Source organism: Nasonia vitripennis (assembly GCF_009193385.2).
Source record: "Nasonia vitripennis strain AsymCx chromosome 1 unlocalized genomic scaffold, Nvit_psr_1.1 chr1_random0002, whole genome shotgun sequence".
Lineage (NCBI taxonomy): Eukaryota > Metazoa > Arthropoda > Insecta > Hymenoptera > Pteromalidae > Nasonia > Nasonia vitripennis.
This window is the reverse complement of record NW_022279588.1, coordinates 3,070,224-3,095,000: the sequence shown is the minus strand read 5'-3', so window position 1 is coordinate 3,095,000 and position 24,777 is coordinate 3,070,224. Positions and strand designations below refer to the sequence as shown.

At 38.9% G+C, this 24,777-nt stretch overlaps 1 protein-coding gene across 12 annotated transcripts in view; it reads left to right on the top strand.

The window, feature by feature from the left end:
• The window catches only part of LOC100114711 (sperm-associated antigen 7 homolog), a 313,215-nt gene that overhangs the window by 19,539 nt on the left and 268,899 nt on the right, over positions 1 to 24,777 (top strand). For 2 of the 12 annotated variants that reach the window (XR_004226823.2, XM_031924488.2), the window contains exons 2-3: positions 23,871 to 24,089; positions 24,179 to 24,343. The exons of the other annotated variants lie outside the window; for them this stretch is intronic. Coding sequence is in view for 1 of the 2 variants with exons in the window: in XM_031924488.2 (XP_031780348.1) it covers positions 23,871 to 24,089; positions 24,179 to 24,343 (384 nt within the window). In the remaining variant the exon portion in view is untranslated. The remainder of the gene's footprint in view (positions 1 to 23,870; positions 24,090 to 24,178; positions 24,344 to 24,777) is intronic. 12 annotated transcript variants of the gene reach the window in all.

Below are 24,777 nucleotides of genomic sequence, written 5' to 3'. Positions count from 1 at the left end.
ATACACCCACCGAACAATAATTAGAGGACCTCGTGTCGGATATTCAATAACTTACTCGATCTTCTTCTTTCTCTCCAACTTCCTACTGCTGCCCGGCGACTTCCTCTGTCTCCACCTCAAAATCCACCTGGAAGAATGGTTGACGGTCGCGAGTCGGTCTGGCTTGTTCAGCGGTCGAGACGATAATGTACAAGAAGGAAGTCTTGTTCTTCCAGAGTCCTGCGCGTTCCCGGAAAAACTCGAATCCGCGCCCGCTATATTAATTAACGGCGATGCGACACCGCCGGCGTCAAACGCACGGACGCTCCCTTCCGTCTGCGTCGAACGAGCCAGAGAGAGACAGCGCGAACACGTCGTATCGTCCTGACGCGTCATCTAGCGCTGAAGTTATAGGTAAGTCACCGTGCAGTCGCGGTGCATGGGACTCCCACTAGCGCACTGGGTCGCGCCAGTGCTGCGACACGGCTCAGTTAGTGGTGCGCGCTCCCCCCACTAATCACGTCGGCTCCGCGGCGGCAGAAGCTCTCCCGCGGTGCGTTCTTTCTCTCCATCGCTCGGCCCGCCGAGCTACCGCGGTGTGCTCGCAGATGCGCGGCCGTGATGCGCACTCGTCACTCCTAAGTCTTTCTGCAGTACTTTATTATTTAAAGAATCAAAAACATAAATATCATTAGTATCATAGTATGAAGTTACCCAATGCCCATTATTGCTTGGATCATGGTTACGTGCTGATGATAAATATATTATTTGAATATGCTTCTGATTACTTGGAATTTCAGAAACTAGACTGAGATGCAAAAGCAAAGTTGAAAAAGGCTTATACTTTGAAAAAGTTATTAATAAAATAGAAAATAATCAATGTCAGAATCTTCTAGCAAATCACCTGATGTAACAGGTTTCTGTGCACATTCGGTGAAATTTTGTGACATATTTGTATGCATTTCAATTATAAAAAAGACTAGATATGACTTAAATGTCGCTAATTAATAAATATAGCTAACAGTTTCTGTTTGTGGCTAATAAGCTGTTTTTATGGTTGTATGTAGTCAGTGGCTATGATTTTGGCTTTTGGCTTTTTGCGGCTTATAAAGGCTATTTATATATGGCTGTGGCTGTGGCTTTGGTTCCAATGGCTTGTGGCTATGATTGATAATGTATGTGGGAAAAATATGGATGGGTGTAAACTTTCAATAGATAATATATATGGTAAAAAAGAGGAATAACGAATTAGAAATGTATTATTTTCTAATTCAAGGTTATAATGTTATATATAATCATTACAATAAACCCTAGTGGAAATGGATTGTGTGCCAAAGTGTGCCATAATGTTCCACCCCCCCCCCCCCCCGATAACATGATGTCGGCCGAATGACGGCACCGAGACTGCTCGGAATGGGCCACGCGTGTACCCCTGCTCCATGACCCGGAAATGACGGCATTGTACTGAGCACAATGCTGGCACGCGGTACAAGCATCGTGCCGGCACTTAAATTAAGAAAAAACAAAAAAATTAAACCCTAACGGGGATCGAACCCTGAACCTTTCAGTTTGCAGGCTGGCACTTTACCACTTTTTTTTATTATAATTCGTTTATTCAAGTAAAGTGTTTACATGTCATGGATATTGGTACATACAAAACGTAAGAAAAATGGTACGATAATGAGGGAATAAGTACATAGTCATATGCCTCTGTTAGGGAGAGGTCCGCAGCTGAGAAAGTTCACTAGGGTTGTAAGAGTTCGGTGTTACTCGGTGTACTGACAAGTAATTGATTCGTAATATGGTTATCGTTTTATAGAAACTAGGAAAAATTTATAAAACCCAGTTATCGTGACTTGTGCTTGAAACGGCTATCAAGCTAGGTAAAATATAAATATAATAAATAGTGATTAATATTTACAATGTTCTGGTTACTTATTTACTAATTAACAATATGTACAAGAGCAATAGGCTGACCTGAACCGGAATCGGAGTTACATTGAGTGTAAAAAGAGGTAATAATTATGAATTACGTAAAGGCTGAAGATTAATTAATCTGCGTCGGATTTCGTCGAAAAACTTACTGTCTTCTGCGAGCCACCAGTACTTGTTACTGTACAGTCTTGATTTGTCATTAAAGTCGCGAGCAGGTATAGCAGTGGAGTATTTTAGAACGGGTATAGATTCGTAGTCAGGAGGAATTTTTTTGTTGCATCTATGGCGAGACCAATGGTAAATAATTGGAATGTTATTATTATATTGAATAAGTCCCTGGTGGTCGAGAAGAATGAAGCTTTCCAGCGGTAAGTATCTGGATGTCTTACATTTTTCTATATAATCTGTATCTATTTCGGTTATTCCTACTATGCGGTTATTCGACGTGACTTTTTTGGTATTTGCAAAGTAATCTCGATTGATTTTAGTTATGAAGTTATCGAAACGAGGTATGTCAGCTTTATCATAAATTTTTTTGTTGCTTATCATTTTTTTATAATTAGTTTCACTGGATCTATATTGTTTTAGGCATGCGCGCAAACAAGCTCGTTCAAATACCCTGATCCTTTCCATTGAGGAGGCACTTTGGTTATACCACAGAGGACAGGCGTATGATAAGATGGGTCGGATTAATAAGCAGTAGCATATAATTTTAGCTTTAGGTTCGAGATATTTGTTATAAAAAAGTTTGGATAAACTTCGAAAAGCTTTTCTAGCTTTAACGAGTTGTATGTCGAGATGATTATTTAATCGGAGGAGTTGATCAATGTGTATACCTAAGTATATAACGTGTTGATTGTGAGGAACAGGGATTGAGTCATTGTTTTGGTGAACTTTAATATGGAAGTCTCTCCAGTGTAGTTTTTCAGTTCTGCTTAGTCTAGAGATTGGTAATCTGATAAGAATTGTTTCGCATTTCGCTGCGTTGATTTTTAAGTGCCACTGTGTGTAGTAAGAGTTGACTTTGTTAACTAAGTTTTCAAGGGTTTTTTGCAACTTATCAGGAGATTTGCCTGCACAGTATAGAAGAAGATCATCAGCAAAGGCTATGGAGTAGGTTTTGTTGTCGGAGTTTAGGTTAAAAAGGTTTAAAATATCGCTGTTGTAAAAATTGAATAGTAATGGGAAATTCACAATTCCCTGCTGAAGACCTTCTTCTATGGAATTGACGGGTAGATTGGGAGCTGTTTGAAACTGTGTAAAAGTTGCGGTTTTGCATCATGGTCCAGATCAAGCGAATCAGGTAACGTGGGAAGCCTTTTTTAATGAGCTTATAAAAAAGGCCTTTAAGCCAAACAGAATCAAAGGCCTTTTCTAGGTCAATAAGACCAGCTGCGACCATTTCATGATTGTTTAGGTATTTGGTATTATCAGTGAGAAAGCGGTTAATGGTATGGACTGTAGAATGTTTGAATTTAAAGCCGTATTGTTCGTCGGGTATGATGTTGTTGGTTATGCAATGCTCGGTGATGTTATTGTTTAGTAAGGATTCAAAGATTTTGCTAATATTTGGCATTAGGCTTATTGGCCTGTAGCTTGTTGGGTTGGTTGGGTCTTTGCCCTTTTTGTGTATAGGTAGAATTCTGGCGGTGGACCAGCATTTTGGATAATGGCAGTTATTGATTAGGTTATTGAATATTATTGTGTAGTTTTTTACGTAGTTGTTAGGGAGGTACTTCAGTACAGTGTTAGGTATTTTATCAATACCGGAGTTTAACTTCTTGCGGAGAATAGAAGAATTTGTAATTATCTATGCGGGTGGGGTTAGAGGCCGGATTAATTTCAGAGAATTTTGTAATAGTGGAGTTATTTATCTATTGTGTATTTCATCCGTGAGTTTTTTATATTCTGATTCTATGATTTCGGATAAGCGGTCATTGTCAGCGTTGGGTTTCGCGGCGTTAATCTTCTCAAGTGCCAACCTATGATATCGAGTATTTCGGTTTCCTCGGTAATGATGATATTATCGTTAACTCGCGTGACCGTGGTTGAATCTATGTTGAGATCTGATAGACATTGGGCGTTGTTTTGATTAACTGCTAGTTGCTTAATTGAGGATTGGGTGTTCGGACGGAACATGCGATTGATTTCGGGAAAGAAGGTGTCTGGTTTGCGGTAGTCGATTAGTTTAGCTTTGTTTGCCCAGAATTTGTTGCATGAGGTGGAGAACTCTTTTGCAATTTCATACGATAGCATGGAGATTTGATCTTTAATTGACAAGATAATAGTTTGCGTTTCACGAAGGTTTGGGTTGCAATTTCTTTTAACTTTTTTAAGGTTTGAGTTTAGTTTATGTTTTTGGGGTTATCTATTTTTATCAATTTTTATCAATTTTTTTATTTACATATTTCATCATACTGTTCGAACTTTTAAATACCGGTACTGTAGTATTAATGATTTTCGTGATATTTGATTCAAGTTGCTCGATGTAATCGTCTATTTTAGTGTTTGAGAGATTGCGAGTATGGGGTATATTTACTTGAAGTTTAGAAAGTTTGTCTGAAAATTTTGACCATTTAGTGGCTTTGAAGTTTTTGGGATGTTCTATTTGTACCGTGTGTAGGTGTAAATTAGTTGATCTTAGGTCGATAAGCATGTAAATGGCCCGGTGGTCACTGTCGTAGTCAAGAACTTGGCATTTGGTATTGGCGGAATTTACGATGTTAATTCTCGCGTCCGCTATACAAACGTCTAGGTAGGAGTTTGAGCTTGGGAAATTTGGTTCAGCTGGTGGGTAGATATTTAGACGTAGGTCGATGGAGTTGGAGTTGAGCCAGTTTGTTAGGTAACCTCCCCTAGATTTGGTGATCGAGTCGCCCCAGTGGCGAACGCGCGCGTTTATGTCCCCGGCTAGCAGGAAGTATGTGTTGTTGGTCTGTATGTTATTTTGTGTGAAAAGGTGATTTAGCTCGTCGATAAAGCCGTGTTGGTTGTGTCCTGCGGCGTAAACGCTGATGATCATAAGTTGAGTGTTATCTGTGCATTGAATTTTGATGGCAGTCGATTCTAGGTTGTTGTGGTGAGGTGTGTTGGTGAAGTGGACTACCTTATAATCAATATATTTTCTTATCAATATACCAGTGCCTCCTCCTTGGATGTAATCAGGTCTATCCGTTCTGATAATGTTATAATCTGAAAAAGAAACTTTATGATTAGCATTTAATTTTGTTTCGCAGAGTAAGACTATGTCTGGATCGTGTTTGTTTAGAAATTGTAGTAAACTATATCGTTTCGAAATGATAGAATTAACATTTACTGAGATTATTTTGAGTTGTTTATCAATTACTCCCATTTTAAATTTAAAGATTTTAAAATATGGTCAATTTTGGCTGAGTTTTCATCTACTTGTTTTTTTAGTAGTTCTGCGATTTCGTTTTTAAAACCTGTCAACATAGATATCATTTCCGACATTGGCTGCGGTGTGGGAAGAGCTGTGCTCCATGGTGCTGGCGGGAAGTTCGACGTGTAAGTCCGATGGTCTGGTCGAGTGTCCTGTTTGGCGGCGGTCGATAAGGCAGGGAGTGATGGTGGCGATGTCTCGTTGAGTCTGCTGTGCTGCGGTGCGTTGCGGAAGGTTGGCTTATGATTTTCTTTTGATTCTTTGAATATGAGTTGAGCGTATTTTAAATATGGGCAACCTCTATAATATGCCGCGTGTTGGCCGTTGCAATTGACACATTCAGGCGTGGTGTCCGTATTGGCGTTGTTGTCGTCTTTCTTGCGTTGGCATTCTCCTTCTTTATGGTTGTTGCGGTATTTCACGCATCGGTACCCAAGGTTACAGTTGGCGCTAGCATGACCCACTCTCTGACACTTAAAGCACTGGAAGACTTTAGTTTTCCTGAGGGGTTCCCATCTGATAATCTGATGAGCGAGCTTTTTGACTTGACTTAAGCGCTGAGTTTTGCTATCAGGAGAGCAATGCACTAGGAGATGGAATTTATTGGGAGCTGTGGCATCGGAGGTGAATTTTTCAATTTTTTCTATGGTAACCTCTTCTAGCCGGAAGTTTGTCAGTTCAGTTTTAACATCGTCAGGAGTGTATTCGTTGTTTAGGGCCTTGAGCACTAGAGTTTTTCTCTTTATAGCCTGTGGAGCGTAAGTGTAGAAGGGTATATCCTTTTCTTGGAGTAGTTTTTTTATGGCTTCGTGATCTTCTAGGCTATGGGCGTTAATGACGTGTTCTTGATTGTCAGTGTTTTTGACGTGGAAGTTTGCGATGCTTGCGGTTTCTATCAGATCTATGAGGGCCTTTGTTGAGTTAAAGCAGCAGTAAATAGGCGGCATTCGCGACTTTGGTCTGCTACCGTTTGATTGGCTGAGAGTTGACTGCAGAGGGCGCGGTTGCTGTTGAGTTCGTTGGCGTCTCGCTCTGTGGGTCACCATCTTGATTCGACTGAGCGGCCGTTAGGATTTTAAACCTGTTCTTTGTTTCGATGGCTCTTTGCTGTTTCATGAAGCTGAGCAGGATCGCGGTTTTCTTGGATAAGACCCAACCAAACCGTCGCTCGTGGCAATCTCCGAGATTTTATGGGGCTCATTTTCGTCTTCTGAAATACTGATGCGCTGTAGATTTTCCGCATTCACTAGACTGCACTCACTGACTTTACCTGGGTTAGATCCGGCTATGCTTTACTGATTGACACACCTCACGTTATGCTGAGAGGAACACAATTTTCTTTTAGGGCGCTCTATACCTTCGAGAGGTTATGTAGCACGTCTGCACTGCTCAAGAGCTCGCGCCCCGGCACTTTACCACTCGACTACGAACACTTTTACAAGTCATAGCTAATTGTGTCCTTACGTACTGCGAGCAGAGTAGTCATAATAATATAATTATTAAAAATTGGCAAGGAACAAAGTCCGGTAGATAAATAATAGCCCAAATTAACAAAATCAATAGCCTTAAAATATAATACATTGAAAAGCCTTATTTCGTGAATTGTGCGGCTGAAAATTTTCTAAGTTTCGCAGCCAACAAAGCCAGCATTCTGCAGGAATTTCGTTCTGACAGAATGCTGTCATGGCGAGCAGCACTCCCAGCAGGCATTCTGCTAGCACTCTGACAGCGCCAAATGTTAATAAATTTTGAACACGGATTGAAGGCACAATGCCGTCATGTAGCTCCTCAAAATGTCGTCATAATGCTGCCATGAGTGCCAACACGGCGTGACCGCAAAATGCCGACATTTTGCCTTCGGACGTACCGCCATCAGCGATGGCAAACACAGATCAACCTGCAAACACATCAGGGTTAACAACCTTCGCTCCCATAGACTCTACTGGCTCGTCAGCAGGGTCCAGCCAAGATTATAATGGCCTTCTAAACGCCTTCGCTGTTGGCACAGGCCAGCAACGAGGTGCTTCAGGGCCCAACTTCAACTTCGAGTTTCCTAACCAACAACACGTGTCCGCAAACACAGCGTCGTCTACGTCGTCTCCAAAAAACACGCAAACTTGCTTCGGAGCGAAACAATGGTCACAGACGATAGACCACTCACTGTCGCAAAACACGCATATGTCTAGCTCAGAGCTAGGTGCCTACAAAAAGCCAAGTTGGCATAATCAAGACAAAACTGCCAATGAGCATCGACAGTTAGCAGAGAAGAAGTCCACAGAAATAAATGTCGAGCAGATCATGGAATCTGTCGAGCACAAAATAAAGAGTGGCATAGAAGAAATGAAGGATTACATGAATAAATGCTTCACCACCTTGTTCGCGCACCAACAAGCCTCATCCGGTGAAGACAAGAGTGTACCCACGACCTCAAGTTCACCTCAGGTCACGACGACAACGAATCTGTCAAACTTCACCACAGCAAACACTACTTGCTGGACACGAGGAGCATGCGGAAGCGCTCCATCGACCGTATTTCCTCCTCAGCAGCCTCACATACCGCCGTACGCACCAGTTCCAGTCCCAGGCACGCAGCCAAACATGGGAGTAGGTTTCCCAACACAGGGAAATACAGGATTTGGTCAACAGCACAACGCATCTGCGGCAGCAAGCACCAGGCACTTGCTATTTTGGTCGTTCTATAAACACGATCCACAAGGCTGGTTTAGGCAACTAGAGGATCTATTCGTAACAAATAACGTCACGGAAGACGAAGTAAGATTCAACTTTGTCGGCAGGTACCTCAGCCCAGACATTCACCATTCACCAGACATTTATCCAGTACAAAATGAATACTCTCATCAGAGGACAAAAGTACCTGCAACTGAAGAAAATTCTCACCGACAAATACGCTGAGACTCCAGAGCAACAGCTGGACAGGCTTTTCAAAGGCCTTGAAATCGGTGCAAAACGACCATTAGATTTTCTCGCAGAGATGATTAGATTGGCACAAAGCCGAGTACCAAGAGACACAGTCATCCAGCTCTGGAAAAATAGATTGCCACCTCAGATTCACCTGATGGTATGGAACTATAAGGAAGAATCAGAGCTCATCATGAGCGTCGATATGGCTTATGAGGTGCTTCAACAATCTCACAACATCACTAACATGAAATTCGGCAACCAGCTGGATTCGTCAATCAGAGACACCATGGAAAGGCTGGACCAACGCATTGCGGCAATCGAGAAAACGCCGAACACACAACCAGATGATTTCTCAAGACGCAAGGGGCGAAAGAACTCTCGCAACAACGCAAACAACAAGCGCGACTCTACACCGAATAGATCTAAGTCCAGGTCACGTACCAACGGCTTATGCTTTTTCCACAATAAGCATGACAAAGAAGCTCGCAACTGCCAGCCTCCCTGTACCTGGAAACGTGGCCCTGGGCAAGACTACAGGGTGAGAGAACCGGCAGACTCTAAGAAGCCGAAAATCTAAGAAGCAAAACTAAAGCATCCTGCTGTTAAGGAGACTGACAGCTGGTTACCTAACACCGCACGTCTCCACACGAGAGACATTCTCTCAACCGACCTGTTCTTCATAGACACAGGTGCGGATATCTCGGTGATACCCAAGCCAACCAACTGGCAAGGTAAGCCAATTGACCTCAAGCTCTACGCAGTCAATGGCTCCACCATCAACACCTACGGCACCGTACTTCGTGAACTTGACGTCGGATTGCCCTACAGACTTACATGGAACTTCACTATCGCAGATGTTCCGCATTCAATCATCGGAGCTGATCTCACACATCATTTGCTACCAGACCTCAAAAACAAAAGGCTGGTAGACGGTAATTTATCCACGCATGCGCCGACGTTTATTAAGTCGGTGCGCCCTATGCAAATTTCGTTTCTGGCACCAAGCCACAAATACGCCAATATAATCAACAATTTCCCAAAAGTTTTTGGTTCTGATCAATTTAGATCGACTAAGAAACGTGGCGTATTCCACCATATCTTAACGATGGGACCTCCCAGCGCACAACGAGCACGGCGTCTCAAGCCAAAGCTCAAGATAGTGAAAGCAGAATTTCGCAGGATGGTCGAGCAGGGCATCTGCCGCCCATCAAACAGCAACTGGGCAAGCCCACTGCAAATGGTACCGAAGAAAAACAACAAGGTACGGCCGTGCGGCGACTACCGCAAACTTAACATTGATACGGTACCCGATCGTTACCCAGTGCCACACATGCACGTCTGCATGGCATTTTTACACGGCAAAAACATTTTTTCGGCTCTGGATCTACGTCAGGCATATCATCAGATACCCGTCGCACCAGAGGACATCCCAAAGACGGCAGTCATTACGCCCTTTGGACTCTACGAGTTCCCAGTCATGACGTTTGGTCTTCGCAACGCGTCACAGACGTTCCAGCGCTACATCAACTCAGCGCTTGGAGACCTCGATTTCGTCTTCGTCTACTTAGACGACATTTTAATCGCTTCAACATCGGAAGAAGAGCACAAGAAGCACCTGGAAACAGTGCTTAGTCGTCCCAACGAGCACGAGCTGCAGGTCAATTTAGAGAAATGCTCGGCGTCTCAGAGCTCATCTTCCTAGGCCATTTCATCACACCAAATGGGTTCAAACCAAACCCAGAGAAGGTCAAAGCAATCAACGACTTTCCTCTGCCGAAGACGATAGAAGAACTTCGCACATTTTTAGACCTAGTCAATAGTTACAGGCGATTTCTTGCACACTCAGCAGAAACTTAACGTCACTTGAACCACTTTCTCAAAGGTGCCAAGAAAAAAGACAAATGTCCTGTCCCATGGACCAAAGAAGCCGAGGCAGCATTCCAAAAGTGCAAAGACGACCTCGTCAGCCTCTCGTTTACTGCGTTTCCCAGTGAAAATGCAGAGCTGCGTCTCATTTCCGACGCATCTGACACTGCCATGGGGCAGCCCTCGAGCAGCGCTCGGGTAACTCCTGGCAGCCTCTAGCATTCTTCTCGCAGAAATTTTCACCTGCCCAGATGAAGTATACCACATACGACAGAGAGCTCACGGCGATCTACGAAGCCATCAGGTACTTCCACCATTACCTTGAAGGTGTCGAGTTCAAGACTTATACAGATCACAAGCCATTGATCCATGCTCTACAATAAAATCACGACAAAATGCCTGCCATTCGCTCACGCAGGCTGTCGTACATCGCCCAGTACAACACGGAGATCTGCTACCTCCCAGGAGAGGAGAATGACGTTGCGGACGCACTGTCCCGAATCAACGCTTTCACCTCCCCTACACTCTTCAACTGGAGCGATCCGGAACTTTTTACCGACCCACAGGTAAAAAAAGTTCTCGCGAACATCAGCGCATTCAAGCTACCAACAATGTTCAACGCAAAGAAACTCAGTCAAGAACAAGGGAATGACGACCAGCTCAAGGGCATTCTCAACGACGCGAGCCATCCGCTAAAGCTTCGCAAGCTCACATGGGGCTCAGATCACGCAGAATTCTACTGCGATATTCACGAAGACGTCATTCGTCCATACATTCCAAAAAAGTTGAGAAAGGAAGTTTTCAACAACTTCCACTCACCGTCGCATCCTGGAGCAAAAGTCACAGCTCGACTCATCCATCAGCAGTACGTGTGGCCTAACATGAGTCGCGATATAGCTGGCTGGTGCAAAACGTGCCCAGTCTGAGGCGATCCCAATTGCAGACATAACTGCAGCAACCGTAGCTCGTACATTTTACGACAACTGGATTTGTCGCTACGGCGCACCAACAACGATCACCACTGATCAAGGTGCACAGTTTGAATCCAGGCTCTTCAATGAGTTACTGTCAATTCTCGGGATAAACAGGATTCGCACCACTGCGTATCATCCCGCTTCCAACGGCATAGTGGAGCGCCTCCACCGGGACATCAAGACAGCCCTCATGTGCCTCGGAGACAATCAAGAATGGGTTCGTCTACTGCCAACAGTCATGCTTGGACTTCGCTCACGCATTCGACTAGACACGGATGCCAGTATAGCTGACCTGGTTTTTGGCAAGACAATGAGAATTCCCGGAGACTTCTCTCCATTCACCAACGAAGAACCCAACGTCCGCACGTTCTACAATGAATTCCGCGACGTCACGCAGCAACTGAGATCAGTCCCAGTTAGCCACAAAACGGCAACCAAACCATTCATACATCAAGATAAGAAAACTTGCACTCACGCCTGGATGCAAGAAAAGCCGATCAAACCGGCATTGACACGACCATACACTGGCCTTCACAAGGTCATCTCTCGCAACATGGAGAACTAGATCTTCAACATAGACATAAATGGAACGCAGAAGACTGTATCTTTACAACGCCTAAAACCTGCGTTCATTCTTCAAGAGAATCCTGACGGCGCTAAGGAAAACGCTAGACCTGAACCGATCAAGATTCCCAAATCCACAAAGGACAACAGTGCTCAACGAGCACCATACGCACGCAGCTTCCAGCAGTCGACATTCAACCTGCACCCCCTTCTCCTCCTATCGTTGATCCTCCGGATCAACCGCTTCCGGTTCCTCAACCACCTGTACCCAAACGCGTTAGATTTGTTCCGGATACCTCAAAATGTAGCAAGAATCAACCTAGTGAACCTGTTCCATCTGCGGAACCAGGGCCAAAACGCACAAAGTTCGTCCCAAACATATTGAAACGAAAAACGAACGCGAATTCAATCCAGTCGCGTAAACACACACCGAGAAAACTCAACTCCTTTGCGGGGGGACGCAGTGCCTAACCAACGTTACATCTCACATAGAATAGTTAGACATACAATTTTTCTTTTAAGTATGGACAAGTTAGGAGAGTTGAGAGCTCAGCTCAACAGATTCAGAAACAACTCGAGCGACGAGAGAGTTCGTGCAGACTGCTTCAACGCGGATTTGGAGCTGGAGTCTTTTGAAAACTTTCTACGACGAAAGTTAGAACATCGAGACGTTCGCCTGCGCATGGCGAGACATCACTCGCTAGCGGATCACCCCGTCATGTACGAACCTCCCATTCCTCAGCTCTTCTCAAAAAATGTTCCGATCACACAGTTGTTCTTGCGTGATTTAAATTACCGCTTAAACAAAAATAAGTTGCGTGAAGTTTTATCAGCTCAGGGATTCGACGACGTAGACATCAAGTCCCTCAAAAACACCAAGTCGGGCTCTGTAGCTACTTTAGTTTGTAAGTCTCTGGCATCATCCTGCAAGATTCAAGTAAAATCATGCAAAAAAGAGCTAATATTCACAGACCATAAAGGGAAAGTTTCATACATTAGGATCAGACCTGATCAATTTTCCAGTCAAAACGCACTGCTACTCACGCAAGCGTCTTCTAAAAAAATATCAGTATTGCCGCAGGCTCTTTCAAGTCTGTTAGACTGCCCTCAAGCAGTAAATCACTTGTTAGAATACGTCTCGCGAGAACGGATTAAATTGCATGTTGGATGATGCCAGAAAATTGAGCTTCAGAAGTATTTTGTTCAACGCACATAGAATCACTATAGAAACTCCTTTTTTTAACAAATTGTTGATCATTTGCGTAAATCATCGGCTTGATCCAGACAGACGCCTTTGGCTACGCCAAGTCGATCTATCAGCGGTCGCAGCTTCAGAACAAACGATTAGAACGCTGTCTGAATCATGCACGATTATCAACCTAACTTTAGGAAGTACCCCAGGCGGTTGCGATAGATCCTTAGATATAAATAAGTTAAATACTTTGACACTAGTTAACAACGCCCAATTATTGTTAAAATTCTTGACCAAAGACTGTTTCTCGTTGATTACTTCGCTAAAAATCATTGGTTGCAATGAAGTGCCAATGGACAAGCTGTTCAACTTCGTTACCATTAACACTAACTTAAAAACGCTAGTATTTAAGGACAGTCAGAGCATAAACAAAAATTCAGTTGACCTGCTCATAGCAGTATTTTCTAGTAGGAATTGTATAGAGGAATTCCAATTCGATTATTCAAGCACAAGAGAATTCCCCACTCAACTGATTCCCAACATGGTTCTGAATCAAACTTCCTCACTAACAAGGAAAGGTACCCAACCCGAACTCACCGATTTTGATGATTTTCATATATGTTGTAGAACATAAAAAAATAAGAGACACGTATTTTTTTTTATCGGCTAATTTTCACTTTTAAGGGGTAAAAACCTCCCCTAAAGTTAACCCCCAAAAAGCGTTTTTTTTAAATATCTCGGCTTAAAATTAATATTTTTCAATGACACAAATTGGAGGTTATTTCTTACAAAAAGAGCAAGTATTTCATGGTGATTTGAAGAGTAAGAGTAGCATCCCCTATTTTTTAGGGGTTGAAAACATATATTTTTTGGCATAATTTTATAATAAAAATGTTTAAACCGACTAAAAAAAATTGGAAAAAATGTTTAAACATCCTTAATAACAAAATTTAGTTGACATCTTTCGGTGTTTTCATAAATATTACTTCTAAGGGGGTAAACCACCCCTAACACAAAATAACTGTAAATATGTAATTCAATACATAATATTTCGTAGAAAGTTTGTATATAGAGGTTTTCGAGGTCGCTGATTACAAATCTGTTAATCTGTCGACTAAAAAAAATTGGAAAAAATGTTTAAACATCCTTAATAACAAAATTTAGTTGACGTCTTTCGGTGTTTTCATAAATATTACCCCTAAGGGGGTAAACCACCCCTAACACAAAATAACTGTAAATATGTAATTCAATACATAATATTTTGTAGAAAGTTTGTATATAGAGGTTTTCGAGGTCGCTGATTACAAATCTGTTATCAGATTTTGAAAATTCAAAATGGCGGAACCAATAGGACGGAAATATCGAAAAAAAATTTTATATAATAAAAAAGTTTTAAACGACTAAAAAAATTGGAAAAAATTTGTAAACATCTATAATAAACAAATTAAGTTTTTCGATTTTTTCATAGATACTACCCTTTAGGGGGTAAACCACCCCTAACACAAAATAACTATAAGTATACTTCAATCCATAATATTTTGTAGAAGGTTTGTATATAAGGGTTTTCGAGATCGCTCTTTGCAAATCTGATATCAGATTTTGAAAATTCAAAATGGCGGAACCAATGTGGTGGACGAAAATGTCGAAAAAAAATTTTAACTTTCATAAAAACTTGTTATAAATGTTTTATCTTTGTAGCCTGTACATGTGAACTAAAGAGCCTTAAACCCTAAACCCCTAAAGAACAAATAGACTAAATGGTTGTGCTTTTTAACCAAACCACCTCAAATTCCTGAATTTGTAAACAAGAAAATTCTGTGTGTGAAGCAGTTTTATAATTTCCGTAGAAATTGTTATCAGAATGTTATTGAAATTCCTTTATTGTAAATTCAACTTATAATGTATTTTTGTTTATAATATTAGAGTATAATAATAATCTACAATCTTGTATCTTTTGCCATAGTGCATTTTTTGTATTGAGCATAAAATATATTATTTTACGATGTTTTTACAATAATGGTAGTCCTCATAAAAGTGTTTAAAGCACAATGCTTTTTTGCACCAACCACATCGTACAATTGCAATGTTTGTGCACCCTTCTATTTCACAATGTGTTGCACAAGACTTTCCAAAACTGAAATCTATAGGATTATCAAATTTATCTGGTTTTTCATTGACGTAACCGCTTTTATACCAGGAATATTTAAACAAATCTATATATCTCGGTGAAGACAGTTGGTTGTGAACCAATGATTGAAGTTTAATTATATTATTTCTCACATGTAAATTCATATCATGATCCATTAACATTACATTATCAGAAAATGTTCGGACAAAGTTTTTCCAAATACGGAATCCATAGACACCAAGTGGTTGTATTTTTCCTGTGGTTCCAGTTGGAATTTTTTTATGTTAATAATTTTATTTTGTGGCATTGTTTCTTCTATAACTTTGGCACAATGACCACTCCAAGAATCAAGTAATAGTATTGAGTGATGGCCTACATAGGGATAAAATATTTTTTCCAACCAGATTTTGAAGTGATCTGTAATTAAACGACTTACTAATTAACTGATCAACGATATTACAATGTAAAAATTGTTATTAGTTCCCTTACTTGTTGTTAATTTTCCAGATTTGGATGCTTCCACGTACACGTTTTCTGGTCTAAATATGTTTTGTTCTACAATAGGGCCAAACTTGCCACTTGGTTCCTTTAAAATAAGAAATAGCGGTGACAACAGTTGTCCAGTAGCTGATATTAGTGGCTGTATAGTATAACTATGCGTTGTTGCTGAAATTGACTGTACCAGACATTGCACTTGCTTTTCTCCTTCTACTGCTAATGTTCTTCCAGAATGCATTTCTAGCTGAAATCCGCTCTGATCTGTATTATACAAATTTTCGAGTCCAATCCTTGGTATACACGATTTAACGTCATCGATAAATGCTTCAGCTTTAGCCGTAAGTTCTGCACTACTTTCTAGTGTTTTTCTTGTTATGAACTTATTTATTTTCCTAGAAACTATTCGGTGTGCTTGCTTAAATTTGAGTAACCAATGTTTAGAAGCTTTGAATCTAATATCATCAAAACCAATTTCTTTTTTAGCTTGTAAGGCCCATCGAATTATATCTTCATCATGGATAATTGAACCACTGTCGAGAGCTGCTTGAAAATTATCCAGGGTATACTGACAAATTTGTGCTACTTTTTCTCTATACGTGCCACCTTTATTAATTGAATGAGCCCAACGACGTAGCTGACTAATAGATGATACTTTTTTGAATCTGTTTTGCACTGTTTTGAGACTTAAATTTTGCTTCGTTTTGCTACTTCTCCAAAATTCTACAGCTCTTTTTTTGTATTCAAAATCTAGTTCTTCATTATCTGCTGTACATTGATTTGTTGGTGCTATATCCGGATCAGGAAAATGATGTTGCACTTCATCTTCAATTATTTCCACATTATGGTCTTTATACTCTTCTTGAAAATCCAAAGAGTCATCAGTAATCATTTCTACATCGTTGAAATCATGTGTTGCATCTATTAAAATTTCTTTTATTTTTTCGGCCAACTCTGTTTCGTGATAATTCGTGACACTATCTGGTATGTTTAACGCTTGAAAGTATGCTAATAATAAGTTTAGAACGTTTAACGGATTAATTTTCATTTTTCAATCTAAAATGAAAACAAGCGGTAAAATTTATACAAGCTGTGTTTTTGCATGTAAGGCACGACTGCTACATTTCTACCAGAATAAAACGAGTGAATGTAAATTGAATCAAATCATTAATTTATGCATTGGAGAAGAATTCTCGTTCCACTTTGTGATGTTCGGAAAACTCTATTTTTGGTTTTATTCAACTTTTATTCACTTTGAAATTGAATAATGTAAATCTATATAAAATCACTAAAGAAAATTTTCTACAACTGTATGATACCACTTACAAACAAAAAGACGTACTATTCGTACTTTCCGGCATCGAACTAGAATACCCACAAAACTCACTCACTGCCTAAAAAATAACACAGGCAGCTGAGGTAAACACTCGATGAAAACAATCTAAAAAAAGAACATACTGATTCGCACATATTGTCAACAACTTTTATGAGTGAAAGACATTTATCTGTGGAATTATCATTGAATGTACGATAACATTCATTAAACTAATGAATGCATATAAAATTCCCTTTCAATAACAACGTGTTCTTTAATTGCAAATGAAGTTCGAGTATTAATATTCTTTTATGTATTTTTACCAATAACAAAAATTATCATAGTAATATAATAATAATAATAATAAGAAGAAGAATAAGCATAATTGCAATAGCAATAATAACAGTAATACTGATAATAGCAATGATAATGAAAAATAATAATAATAATTAGAATAATATTTATTATTAAATTTAGATTTTTTGATAAATTCATTAAATCGTATCAAATAGTATTATTATGGAATTCCAGACTGTAAATATTTTACTATAGATACAATAATCATTACTTCGAGAATTCATCTAAAAAACGTTTGGCTTACGAAATAATTGTAACAATGAAAAACTCCCAAGTTTGACAACATTAAATTTTATTACAAAACGCAAAAGAGTTTGATAAACTAATTTTATTAACCTATGTTTTTTCATTTGCAAAAAAGTGTGGACTTTTTGAATTTATAAAATTATATAATTATGCAATTTATGAAATACTTTATAATTTATGAAATTACTTTTGAAATTATGCTAATTTATAAAAGCAGAAAAATAAATAATCTTTCATTGAAACATAAAACGAGACGTTATTTGTTACATACAAAATGATAGAATAAAATATCGGTAATATGTCTATACTCGTGTCTACGGTAAAGCATAGGCCTTCGGCTTGTCTGGAGGTTAGGGGTTTGGAGTCGTTTGGTTAAAATGCACAACCATTTAGCCTATTTGTTCTTTAGGGGTTTAGGGTTTAAGGCTCTTTAGTTCACATGTACAGGCTACAAAGATCACACATTTGTAAACAAGTTTTTTTGAAAGTTAAAATTTTTTTTCGATATTTCCGTCCACCATATTGGATCCGCCATTTTGAATTTTCAAAATCTGATAACAGATTTGTAATCAGCGACCTCGAAAACCTCTATATACAAACTTTCTACGAAATATTATGTATTGAATTACATATTTACAGTTATTTTGTGTTAGGGGTGGTTTACCCCCTTAGGGGTAATATTTATGAAAACACCGAAAGACGTCAACTAAATTTTGTTATTAAGGATGTTTAAACATTTTTTCCAATTTTTTTTAGTCCGTTTAAACATTTTTATTATAAAATTATGCCAAAAAATATATGTTTTCAACCCCTAAAAAATAGGGGATGCTACCCTTACTCTTCAAATCACCATGAAATACTTGCTCTTTTTGTAAGAAATAACCTCCAATTTGTTTCATTGAAAAATATTAATTTTAAGCCGAGATATTTAAAAAAAAAACGCTTTTTGGGGGTTAACTTTAGGGGAGGTTTTTACCCCTTAAAAGTGAAAATTAGCCGATAAAAAAAAATACGTGTCTCTTATTTTTTTATGTTCTACAACATATATGAAAATCATTAAAATCGGTGAGTTCGGGTTGGGTACCTTTCCTTGTAAGAGCTTTAAACCTAGAAAATAATAATTTTTTTAAGAATTGGATTCCTCCAATTATTGATAACGCGTCCAATCTAACCGAGTTGAACATCCTCGGATTAGAATTCGAGTATTCGCTTCCGTTACATAGGTTATCATTTCTAGCTTCTCTTAAACTTAACTACAATCAGGCTATCGAAACTACGTTAGCCAACCTAGTCAATAAAAGCAAACTTGATGTATTAGTCAATAACACACGAGGTAAAAAGAGAACCCGTGCAATCAATCTAGCTTCATTAAGAGACGTAACCTTTGGTTGTGCTAAATTAAGTCTAAAATTCATTAGATCATCAAGTTCGTCGCTTTAGCATCAACGCAAAGAGCTTTGGAATCAGATGGCGTTATTGTACAACGCTCAGAAAACTCAATTATTATTTGTAAGCGCTAAGCGATGCTAATGTACTATCAAGAAATCTCTGTATTCATAAAATGTAAATTACTCTCTAGCCGCCGACAGAATAAAAAAAAAAATAAAGCTACTCATTTTTTTTTCCTTTTCGGGGGGAGTTCTGCAGGTGCCCCATTGATAGATGGCGGTACGTCCGACCGCGGAGATAGAGAGAGCAGCGAGCGAGCGCTGACGCCGCAGTCAGTTCCGTTCTGACCAGAGCACACGCCAGACGGGCTAGAGAGAGAGAGAGAGAGAGAGAGAGAGAGAGAGAGAGAGAGAGAGAGAGAGAGAGAGAGGGAGAGAGGGAGAGAGGGAGAGAGGGAGAGAGGGAGGGAGGGAGGGAGGGAGAGAGAGAGAGAGAGAGAGAGAGAGAGAGAGAGAGAGAGAGAGAGAGAGAGAGAGAGAGAGACTGAAATAAAGTGCCTTGTCCAGGAGAAGATCCTTGTTCTTGGTCTCCATCCGGCCTCTTCCCACATGCTTACATTGCGACGGCACGAAACTTTGTCAGAATGTCGGCCATGAGTGCCGGCTGTATGACACCGGCACGAACAAAGGCAAAATGTCGGCATTTTGCGGTCACGCCGTGTTGGCACTCATGGCAGCATTATGACGACATTTTGAGGAGCTACATGACGGCATTGTGCCTTCGACCCGTGTTCAAAATTTATTAACATTTAGCGCTGTCAGAGTGCTAGCAGAATGCCTGCTGGGAGTGCTGCTCGCTATGACAGCATTCTGTCGGAACGAAATTCCCGCAGAATGCTGGCTTTGTTAGCTGCGAAACTTAGAACATTTTCAGCCGCACAATTCACGAAATAAAGCTTTTCAATGTATTATATTTTAAGGCTATTGATTTTGTTAATTTGGGCTATTATTTATCCACCAGACTTTGTTCCTTGCCAATTTTTAATAATTATATTATTATGACTACTCTGTCATGACTACCGAATTTATAGAAGCCTGCCAGTTTCGCGCCTTACACGAAATAAGCGGCGAATATCAATGTTGTTAAACGCGTTAATAATAATTTTGGTGATTGTTTATTACAATAACTTGCAACTTTATTAACATCAACAGCTGCTCGCAGTACATAAGGACACAATTAGCTATGACTTGTAACAAGTGTTCGTGGTCGAGTGGTAAAGTGCCAGCCTGCTAACTGAAAGATTCAGGGTTCGATCCTCGTTAGGGTTTTAATTTTTTTGTTTTTTCGCTTAATTTAAGTGCCGGCACGATGCTTGCACCGCGTGCCGTCATTGTGCTCAGCACAATGCCGTCATTTCCGTGTCCCGGAGCAGGGGTACCTGGACGTCACGTGTGGCCCATTCCGTGCAGTCTCAGTGCCGTCATTCGGTCGACATCATGTTATCGGGGCAGTGGCAATGTTTTGGCGCGCGGGCGGCGGGATATATCTCACTGTGCCAAAGTGTGTCAAAGTGTACCCAAGTGTGCCAAAGTGTGCAAAAATGTGCCATAGTGTGCCAAAGTGTAATAAAGTGTGCAATGCTGTGCCATACCGTGCCGAACTGTGCTATACTGTGCCATACTTTGTCAAAAAATAGATGTTTGTTTCCGAAAAACCCATGTGTATCAAAGTGTGCCAAAGTGCAGCAAATTTCCGAATTTGAATACTTTGGCTCAGTATGGCACAGTATGGCACACTTTGGCACACTTTGACACACTTTAGCATACTTTGGCACACTTTGGCACACCCAATTATTTCCACTAGGGAATTTCCTATAATACAGGAACACAATGTTTAGTTGTAATATAATATTTCACTTTACTAAATTATTCTTTAACAATATGACTTAGAATTTCAATTATCACACTTAGTTTATCACGGTGTCATCACAACCTCTCTTTTTGCAAATAGAAAACCTGAAAAAGAAAAAATGTTGTACTTAAACCTTCAAAATAAGAAAAGAGTTTACACAACAAATATTTAGCCTACTTACAAGTTTTGGAATACACTGATCTAGCATTAATCTTCAGTCCGAATTGTATGGTCAATATCTGGAAAATAAAATGCTGCTTAATAAACAAATCTTTAACTGATTAAAACGTGAATACTATGTGCATAAAATTGCATATAGATGCATACATATTCTCAAGTGCTTCTTGGTCAACACGTAATTCATAATGTCTTTTGTGTATTAAGAGTACGAACCTAATCCTACAGACATGCAAAAGTATACAATAACCGCATTAGAGGTTCACTAATTTATTATTATTCTGACCAACTGCATGCTTTTATGTATGTGTATGTTTGAAAGAAGATAGTATATGTAGCTTAAAAAAAACGTGGCTTAGAAACTAACAAGTTAACGTATGTTTATGGATAACAACTTAGCCTTGCACATACAATCATTCATATAAGCATACGTGATCTGCATACTCAACACTTACTGAAAAACAATATCAGGCGGTATCTGTGTTCTAGATCACCTCAGATAAGGTCTAGATGCAATATCTTCATAAATATTCCTAACTCAGTATATGGGAGCCAGTTATAGTCAATGTTGAAATCATTATATACAGTATATATAGTGTATTGGTGTAAAACATATAATTTTATTCTTTGTTGATACTTGTTTAATTAATTAATAGCAAGCTACTGTGACATTTTTTTGTTAGCCTGTCTTTATTCGGCTTTTTATCTTCAATCCTTTGCCTTCAGCGCTATAATATGAACATAGGTAAAATATCAAAATCAAAACTATAATCCTTAAGATTAAGACAACTTAATACTTTATTAAAACATGCTGAAACAAATAACTATAGAACATTTCAGCCCTCTAAGTATAATAGTTTTTAAATGAGAAAAAAAATAGTTCCAAAACAAGTAATCGGAATTACAATATAAACCATTATACTTAGAGAGTTGATTTGAGATTATTCATGGTGATTTCTTTCAACATGTTTAAACAACATATTAAGTTGTCTTAATCTTACGGATTATAGTTTTTATTTTCATATTTTAGCACTTAAGGCATAGGATTAAAGATGAAAAGACGAATAAACACAAGCTAATGAAAAACTAGGACTGTAGACGATTTCTGATTAGTGCTAACGCACAAAATTATATAGTGCTAAAACACAAAATTATATATTTAAAATCATACACTGTAAATACATACTGCCATAATGAATTAAATATTGACTGCAACTGGCTCTTATATGTACTAAATTAAAAATATCTTTGAAGGTCAATTGCACCTAAACATTGTCAGCGCATCACATTAATGTAAATTTGTTATTATTCTGTTCTGGTTGCATTTCATTGGCTTATTTTAACTTAAAGCAATTATATTTTTATTATATCTGTAAATTTCCATAATACAGGGTGTTTCATTTTAATCCGACCACGACAAAAAACCATGGAAAAGCTAATTTTAACGAAAAATGACCTTAACAAAAGTTGAAGGGGGTATAGGGGGCCATTTAATGACACCAACACCTTTGACCTTGAACTCGATTTTCAAGGTCATTTGAAGGTCATTGAATTTTTTTAACGGGAACCCCTATTTTTGACCTCGGAATACGGAGCAGCGGAAAAAATTACGTCGGAAATGACATTTCAAGTTTGCCTTAGTGACCTTGAGAAGGTAAATTCAAGGTCAAATAAGAAGTATCAGCCTAAGATTGTTTTCCTTTCAATTTTTTCGTAGAATTATCATTTTGTTATTGTAATAAACATTAAGAGAATAATTGACTTAAAATGTGATTATGCTTTGCTGACTTTAAAGCCATTTTGTAAGGTTAAAAGTGCAAAAATGCAATATCAAATGTTATGTGAAGTCCATATTTATATCCTAACTTTAGCGTTACCCAGGAACAACGACGTGGACGTAATACGATTGTGTTCCCTTTGGGGTGCTTGATTAGAGTGAGTCCCCTTGCCTCTCACTTTTGCTCAAAATTCAACGCAGGTGCTCAAACACACCACCATTTTGTTGGATACACAATTCAATTCGCTGCTGAAAATGTTCTACTGTTCTGAGTAATACAGCACTTGGGATGTTTTCACAAGCGGTTTGAATTCTGTGGATCATATCTTGCGTTGTTGTAGTTTCATGTTCATAAACAACATCTTTCAAATACCCCCACAAATAGAAATCGGGTGATGTCATATCTGGAGATCTCGGTGGCCATCGAACACCCAAATCTCCACGTCCAGTGCGTCCAATCCACCTGTCACGGTAATTTTGATTAAAATATTGTCTAACTATTCGAGCATAGTGCGCAGGAGCTCCATCTAATTGAATCCACATTCTTGCTCTTGTGTATAAATCTACTTCTTCAAGAAGTACTGGAAGACGTTCTCTCAGGAACTGTAAAAAATTATGGCCATTTACATTTTCATCGAAAAAGTATCGGCCTACAAGGTATCCGTTAACAATTCCACACCAAACATCAAGACTCCAACGATTTTGGTTATCTATCTGCCTGTACCAATGCGGATTAACATTCGACCAATAATGACAGTTGTGTCGATTAAGCTCTCCATTGCTTTTGAATTTTGCTTCATCAGAAAACATTACGTATTGAAAAAAGTGACGATCATTAGCAATCATTTGTCGTGCCCATTGGCAAAATTGTAGCCTTAACCTCATATCAGCAGGTGTGAGATCCTGAGTCAAAGTAATATGATATGGATGATAACGTTGACTTCTCATTATTCTCCAAGCAGTCACCATATCATATTACTTCGACTTTGAAAAAGTCGAATCTTTATGAAATGGAAGACTGCGCTGATAGCTTTGAAAATGTTTTCAATATTGTTAATAGCTTTTGAACTATAAATAAGAAATGTAATTTTAAAAATGCTAAAAGCTGGTACATGAAATTTTCCAGCTTTTAGCTGGATTTTTTGGTCATTCTCATTTCCAATCAAATTTTAAGGCTTAGTTTATTTAAAAATATGAAAATTCAATCCGAGCGTTTGAATAAATACATTTTTTTGAATGACAGTAGATACTAAGAAGATTCCAGAAGAATGGTGCGTAGTGCAATTATTTTCGCAAGATAACACCACCATAATTCCATGTATGTGGCTAAGATCTGATAAGAGATCCTGTGATTGGCCTCCATACATAGCCCAAGAAATGGTCGATCAGGCAATTGACGAATGCGAGGAACCAACGGATGATTGGATTTCCCAACATATCGTTAAGCTATTTGCATCGACAGGTTTGTACTTCATGTCCAGCTCTTTTATAATTTTTCTTCTTTTCATGAAAAAGTAATGTGTCTATTGTTTATTAATTTATTTATTTTAGTAACATATGCTGAAGCAATTGTGGAAAAGGACAAGGCGAAATTGTTTTTATACAAGGAGAGAGAACTTGCTGAGAAAGAAAGAATTAATAATGATGACATTCATGCATCAGGTAAAACGCCACGTATAATATCAATTCAGGATGTACCGACTCGTCCACGAAAAGGTACTTTTAGAACGAGATTTTTTTGCGTAAGCATACTTAAAAAAGAAATATTCAACAGCTAAAGTAGTCTCGACACTGTTGTCAATTGTAGCTCGTTTGTTATTTAATTATAATGATTATTTTTTTCGTAATTACTTAAGTTAAATTTAAAAATGTCTGCGATACGTTTAATAATGCTATAGATTTGTTTCGTGAATAAAATTTTACGTTCTAAAACTTTCTTAATTCGGCAGCTGCATTACAACTGTCTTCTTCAGCAAAGTGGCTTTTGGTTAAATTAACTAATAAAACTACAAATACTGTCATTCCGAACTCATGGATCATCAAGATGGAAAATCATGCGCTTGTCCTTTACATATTTTTGAATCATTGTTGCAAAAAAGCATCGAAGAGTGCGAGGAGCCGACAAATATGTGGATTACGCAAGAGGTTTC